General features: G+C 35.2%; 1 protein-coding gene across 1 annotated transcript in view; it reads left to right on the top strand.

The window, feature by feature from the left end:
* LOC143372243 (sodium/potassium-transporting ATPase subunit beta-2-like) overlaps nucleotides 1-7,880 on the top strand; it is a 29,894-nt gene continuing 22,014 nt past the window's right edge. Inside the window, exon 1 of the mRNA XM_076818296.1 lies at nucleotides 1-425. Coding sequence (XP_076674411.1) covers nucleotides 275-425 — 151 coding nt within the window. The 5' untranslated portion in view covers nucleotides 1-274. The remainder of the gene's footprint in view (nucleotides 426-7,880) is intronic.

Below are 7,880 nucleotides of genomic sequence, written 5' to 3'. Positions count from 1 at the left end.
AGACGGAGAAGAAGCCTGCACGGACGAAGCGTGTTTAGTCAACCTGGTGGCGCTGAACAACCAACTGTGGGCAGCGAAGAAGCTGCCAACCGACCCCGAGGAACTCACGGTTTCGGTGTAGCGGACCTGCGGCGCCGTTGCACGTTTGTTCGCGTCCCGTTGTGTTCCATGTCTGTCTTGGATTGTTCCGGTGCGTTCGTCACACTCGATTCTTAACCGATACGTGATTAGTGCGCGAATTCCCTAGATAAAAAGTCGTTTACCTGGCGGCACGATGGTCAGCAAGGATCCAAAGATGATTGCCCAGAGCCAGGAGGCGAACCCCTATCTGAAGCCGCCGAGCATGTCAACCAGTCAGTCTCTCAAGACTTTTATTTATAATCGTGAGACCGGCGCTTTTATGGGAAGAACAGCCAGTAGCTGGGGTAAGTTGCTCATTTATTCGCCACACCAGGAAAAAGGGAACGTTATTTACGTTGGGCGTTCGGCGACTCCTTGCGGCGCGTGCCCCCTGTCTCAGCGGCTAGAAGCAACGGTTGTTTCGATCGGTATACATACCCACCTTTATGGGGAACTTTCGCTTCTTCTTAAATTGTATTTCAGACCTTCTTTCATTTATGCTGGGTTTTTAATAGACGTTACAACGGTAGATTCTTGAAAAGTTATCACGTCTCTCATAGTAAGAATATCTTACTTAAAGGCTATTAAGCGTAATTCGCGGTAATTATTTAATCCTATAACTGTACACTGAGGTCATTTAGGTCTTAATAATTTAGAGTGGTTTTAGACAGCTGAAAAAATTCAGTGCCCACTGCCGATTTAGTTCAGTAAAATGCAGTAATCGTTGTATATATTGGGAAATATAGGTACGCATATAGTTCTGTATTTTTGTTGCTTTCGTACTTATAATTTTTTTCGAAACTTATATTTGTAGTGAAGTAAGGGGCGATGCATAAAGTAGTAAACATTTTCGCAACATTATTACGTGCGTCAATATAAGATTCTTTTTTATATTAAATATGCATCGTATATTTGAGAGAGATTGGTTTCATTGGAAAATCGCAGTCCTGTTATTTTATTCTTCCTAATTACGAAGTTAGTTCTCTAAGGAACTGAGATCAGACATTATTACTTAAAAAAATAAAATTGATATCGAATTTCATGTTTGCATTTTACAAAATATCGTTTGTATAAATTTAGTAATACTTATCAGAATAATGTGTAATTCAGAATTTGATAATTTCTAACTGACAACGAGAAATGTATGGAATGGAATTGACCGTGGGGAATAATTTTTTAAATTTGCTATCCGAAAAATTATTTTATTCGATTTTCGAAGATCTTTAGTTTCTTAAAAGAATTCCTTTGAAGATATGTATAACTGAATGAAGTTTGCAACTTAAATCGGATAAGTTGGATACGTCTTTATTTCATCGCATTTAATCATTCGCTTCCGAGCATCTCTTTAATAAAGAATACAGATTCTTTTATTATCGTCGGAAGTTACTAAAAATTTGATGAATCGCACTCAAACGTAATGTTGCCTACGAAAACTACACCATTTTGTAAGTGTTCCAACACCTCACAATTATCCAATTCGACATTTAGGAATACATACTGCCAATGCACGTACAAAGGTGTAGCCACTGCTGAAGTACAATTAAGTGTATCACTTCTAAAATGAATACACGCTTTTTGCATACCAGAATAACTGGAAGCGATGATCTTGTCCTCGTCACGCTTTAAATAGATTTCTCCGAAGAGTGGGTAAATTGATAACTCCTGATTGGTAATTTTTCATGAACTGTAAATTATCAGTGCAATTTGTCCACTTTAGCTCTCCCTAATGCCAGCTTAGTGACGCTAATTTTACTGGAATTTCTGCCTCTTACCGCTCAAATGAAAAAGTGACATATTATTTACGGTATAATTAAATTAACGTAGTACGTGGCCACTAAAGTGAAATTTATAATATAAGATAAAATTACATATGTTATTTAACAATGCCGTTGATCAACTTTGCAAAGATAATTTTAAAAGACAATGCTTTATATATATTCAAATACATCCTGTTTTCATTTGGACCTGAAGGCCCACATCGTTTGCAGAACGATGTGTTAAGATCTTAGAACACATATTTCGAACGCTGTAATCGATTGCAGGAATCTTTGTGAAAAGAATAAACTTTGCGCATAAGCTGGGCAAGGACTTATCACCCACCTTGGGTAAACGTATCCAAATATAATATAAGATTAAACAATTTTTTCTATAATTCGTTAATTTTTTTTCTAACACGTTCATCCACATCTATCCAAGCCAAACTACAGAATTTAAGGCGGGATTTGAAAAGATCACTGTGTATAGCCTTTTTTCATTTAAGAGCGTCTTAACTCGCTTACATTTGTTTAGTATTACCATTGAAAAAATTATGTAAAATATTCTATATGCACATGTGATTCATTGTATCACACGTTTTATGCAGAAGATGAGTGTAGATTTATAATAGAACTATCATAATTTTCTATCGTTGGTTTCGTGAATCTTTTATTGTACTCTCTTATCAGTGTGACTTATTGCATACGATTGGTCGCCTGAAAGAAGTTTGTCACACGAGAAGTGTATCGAGAAAAATAACTTAATTCAAAATTACTTTCTGTCCAATGATGAAAATTTTTAACACTATATGCGAAATGTTTTTTTTCTAATAAGTATAAATAGTTTTAATCGGGGATATGGATAACGCGATCTTTTCTAATACACTTCTTCCGCGGACGATAAGTAGTAGAGTTTATACAAAAAACGACTTTTGGAAAAAACGGTTTTCGAATTTCACTATTTTCCAAAAACCGATTAAACCGGTTTTCGAATTTTCACAAAAAATATATATTTAAAAAATGAAATAAATATTTGTACTTATGTTAAAAATGTTCAGTTTCCTTAATATTTATGGAATTGCAAAAATATAACAAAATAAAATATACTGTGTCTATGCAAAACCAAATAAATAAAAAAAAATCAAATTAACTAAAATCCGTAGAATTTTTTAGTTCATTTAATATTTATGGATCTACAAAAATATAACACAATAAAATAGACTGCATACAAAATCAACTGAAAGAAATAACTAAAATTCGCACAAACTATAAATTTTTTACAGTGGTACCAAATTATAAATCTTTATTCCATTTAGTATTTTTCTTCAGAAAATATGAACTCATGAATACAGTTTCTCACAGTAATAAGTAAACTGTTACATACTACGATATGCTTGAGTCCGAGGCGAGCTTCAAGTCAAAATGTTAACCTTTCTAATTAAATAATTAATTCATTTCTGCATATTAATTCTAATATATAAAACCGTTTTTTTTTTAAATTTAAAACCCGGTTTTCGAATTTTACAAATTTATAAATAAAAACCGGTTTTTAAAAACCGACAAACCCTAATAGGTAGTTTCGTTTTTGAATACATTCATTGTCCTGCATAAATTTTAAGGCTACGAAACAAGCCGATTCTGACGCCTAAAAAAGTCGACAATATTCACGCTGTTGAATTGAATTTTGAGTTCTGTAATCTTGATTTTAAATGTTTACTTTATTTACTGTTGCGCTAGGAACATTAGAATAAAGTAAAAAAATACCAACAAAGTAAAATAAAAACAAAATATAAATAGATATCCAACGATTGGTACAGACAAATATATTTGTTATCATATTACAAAGACGAAAAACTAAATTTTTAGTTAATGCTCTTTTCCGGCACAACGAAACCAGTGAAACTGTAATTTTTTAAACAAAAGTTGAAGGATCGTAAGCAGTTACATAATGAACGTGTTTATGTAACTGGCAGTCACGGAATATCGATTTTGTATTACTATTTCTATAATTATTTTATGTGGATTTATTTGATTATTTATATATATTAATCTCCGCTTTTTGTTATACACTGTTTACGTATAATTCGATTTTTTTTCTATATGAGAATTCTTTTCAATACTTCCTGTGTAGACATTCTATTTGTCCATGGAAATTACTTACACAGTTTTTCAAGAACCTTCACAAATAAATCTCTTTAACTATAAGTCTTTAAGCGAACGGAACGGTAAACACACTTGAAATTATCGATTGAAAACGATTAACTTCATTCCTCCAAGTATCTGCTGCCCATTCGGGCGACGTAAACGAGATTAAGTGCTTAACATTCTTAAGAATATGTTTACAATGCTTAATCCCCCGCATGGCAAGGAAATCTCGACACGCCACGTGCCACGCGGGCCGCCGGTGGTCGACGATATTTGTCGGTGGTAAAGCTTTTACTATCCCCATAAAAAACTGCAAAAAAGTAGAAAAATACGCCAAGTACATGAAATAAAATAAATCACAAAAAAATAGTACATAATAATAAGTGCAAAATAAAAAAAAATGTGAAATCAAAATGAGCTGCAAGTACATAAAGGTGCTTTCAGTCAAATACTTGGCCTGGCGAGGTATTCTCAGACCATCAATACCCATACCTACCCTCTCGCGGGCTTTCAGATAATTTGTCAATTTAAAACTCTGCCAATATGAGTACATTTTTATTATATTGCGTTTTAACCCTTTGTGGTCACACCTTCTTATAATCACAAATTGCTCACACGGGGTTCACTGTACCCCAGCGTCATTTTTTGAGTTACCATTTTCGTATTTTTGAATCTTTTAACTTTTCAGTGATAATTGTACGTTCGCAATACTTATACAATCATGGTCTAATAGTCTTTTTCTAGAAATGTAAATTTTGATACGTTGAAATTTGTATTTGAAAAAATAGTTGTAGATAAAAGCGATTTTTTTGGATAAAATTCACCAAATTTAAAAATTTTATTATTAAGGTTTAAACTTTTACAGAAATATCGGCAAAGGAATGTCCTGGGGTGCGAAGTTGAAAATGAGCGAATTTCCATGGTTGTGGGAAAAAACCGATTTTTTAATTTTTTTATATTTTTTTTTCTTGCGATAAATCCCCTTTGGAAGTCGTAAAGACACGACATTTTAACTGGAAAATTATTTTTGGGGTACAATACACCCCGTGTGACCACGAAGGGTTAACATAATTCTAAGATCATTCATCGAGACTGATAACTTCTCCCTCACAAGCTTTCAGATAATTTGTCAATTTCAAACTCTGCCAATACGAGTACACTTTCATTATTTTGCGTTTTTAAATAATTCTTATTCATCGACACCTTGCCTCTCCAGACCAAGTATTTGACTGAAAGCACCTTTATGTACTTGCAGCTCATTTTCATTTCACATCTTTTTTTTTATTTTATTTTGTGATTTATTTGATTTCATGTACTTGGCGTAAATTTTTTACTTTTTCAAGTTTTTTATAGGGATAGGTATGCACAATGACTGACGACGATCCCTGCCGAATGGTCCCGTGTTAGTCTTTCTTTTGGCTGAAGGTTTGCCTGTAAAGCATATATTATGTCGACGAAAATTTTGACTGAAGAATCGGAAGAAAAATCTTATCGTTTCTCTCTCATGCGTGGACCTGCCAGCGGCGGTGGCCGCGATGGAAACACCGGTTCTCGTTCGATCACCGAAGTTAAGCATCGTGGGGCGCGTACCGGGGAAAGATGGGTGACCGTTTTTCTTCCTGGTGCGTCGCTTGCTGCTGGCAACCTTACGGGTAGGTTTCCCCGGTTGTGCGAACATATATAATTAATTCGTGACCATTACGGCCTGCTAAATAGCAAAAATTCCTTACGGTGATCGCATCGAGTCAAGACACGTGGTCTTTCAGACCTCACTCTGCTTTCCGTCCACCCTGTGGCCTGCACGGTGGTCTCCTAGAAAGAGATTAAATGCTACTCCATCTTGCTTTGTTTCAATGCTGCTATAGAGGAAACTCTGAGGCGCAGCGCGCCAGTTTGGACCTTGAATAAACCGACACAATTATCTGTTGTCATGCGTGGACCGATTTTATTGAATTTGGTCTTATTCGAAAGCTTACACGCGGTTTACCTAAGAAAGATGCCATTAAATTTAGAAAATATCGCAGGCGTGATGAGATATTAATGAATTAAGTTTCAGGTTAGGTTGGAATAGCCGGGCGACGAGTGAATAAATGATAGCGGTAGCGACAGTCGACATATACAGGGTGTCGAAAAAAATACTTGGCGTCGAGACGCTACCGCGTTTCTAAAAAAAAATGTACTTCTGAATTCAGTTTCCTCGGCAATTTTTATAGCCCTACCAAAAATCTGAACTTCTACTGTGGCACCAATCGTGTTAACGACCCTTGACATTGATAACACTGACGTAACCATAAATACCTCTGTGATACTTGAGCCGTTTTGCCTCTGCATCGATGTTCCCTGGCAAGCTTTAATAGAAACGTGAAGCACGCGCAGTCTCAGCAAGGTTTCAGTTTCTGTGCACTTATTTTCCGCTATCAGAGTTTATCAAGACCAGTTTTTAGCATACAGGAAGAACTGCAGGATCAGCTCAGAACATGAACAGCTACAAAAATAGTTTGTTTTCAAGATACAAGGTTTTCTACGCTCTAGTTATTAGCAGCAGAATTATTGTCAAGAATTTTATAAGATCGCCCATCTTAATCCCAGCATTAGTAGGAACCTCGAAATTTTTCATAAGGTTACTTACAAAATTTTGTAAAAAGTCTTCGTAGATATTTCTTGGCTTTTCATTCGAAACGTTAAAGCTTTTTCACACCAGACACTTTCGTGGCACACCACTGGCACTTCGTACATGTTCACTTGGCAGAGGCAGGTTTGTTTTAAAAGAGATAGAAAAAGGTGGGAAGTGTGTGAATATGTCCAAAAGTGAGTACTACTCGTGGGTCACAAATGTCTCACATGCGAAAAGGCTCTTACACATTACCTGGATGCCCAGTTTATGCCTGATTTTCGAGCTAGCAATTGGATTTTGAGATCACTAATAAGGGAAGAACCCGAAAATTCAAAAAATTCTGAAACTTTGTGAGTATGTAGAGGATTTCCTCCTGATTACAACGCAATTTTTGTTTGCTGACCAAATTCACTCGAAGGGGGTGAAATTAACCCCCGAAAATTCGGCTATTTTCCGATTTTGTGTTATAACTCGCGAACTGTAAGAGATAGGAAAAATGTTTCAAGACAAAAGTTACTTCTTTTAATTAGATCTAGCATTTGGTAAAAAAATTATTTTACAGTTCACGAGTTATAACAGTAAATCGGAAAATAACCGGATTTTCAGGGGTCAATTACAGCCCCTTTGAGTGAATTTGGGAAGCAAACAAAAATTGCGTTGTAATCAGGGGGAAATTCCTTACATATTCACGAAGTTTCAGAATTTTTTAAAATTCCGAATTCGGGATGTTCCCCTGTAAGTTATACTGATTACCACACCTCGATAACACTGAAGTGCTTCATCGATGTACTGCACAAGTTTACCAGCAAATTTGTGCCGTACCAAAATTTTTCCAGCACGTTCGGGAGTCTATGACGAGCCATATCTGAGTCAGGTGGCCATTTTCAACATTTTGTGTAAAACTGAGAAAATAGTTGTTAAAACATGGAAGACATTATAAACATTTTTCGCTCCTTTTGGATCCTGAATCTAGTTTTGCAATGCAAATGCTTTATTGAACAGTGTTCGTATATCATCCCCACACAAAGCACATATAGGTACCTACGTCACAAAATCCTCTAGCTTCCTGTTTATATGTTTTTAACAGTATTTATTTTAATAAAGAATTTTTTATTAATATCTATTTTTATTGAGCATCTAGAAATCAATAACGTACCTTTAGGACAACCAAACCGTTAAAACATTTATATTATCTTATTCCTAAGAGTTTATAAGTTTCATTTTCAATTGTGTACCAATAAATGAAT

The sequence above is a fragment of the Andrena cerasifolii genome, chromosome 8, assembly GCF_050908995.1.
Source record: "Andrena cerasifolii isolate SP2316 chromosome 8, iyAndCera1_principal, whole genome shotgun sequence".
NCBI classification, from domain to species: domain Eukaryota; kingdom Metazoa; phylum Arthropoda; class Insecta; order Hymenoptera; family Andrenidae; genus Andrena; species Andrena cerasifolii.
Note: the sequence above shows the minus strand (reverse complement) of the source record. Positions and strands in the feature narration are given on the sequence as shown.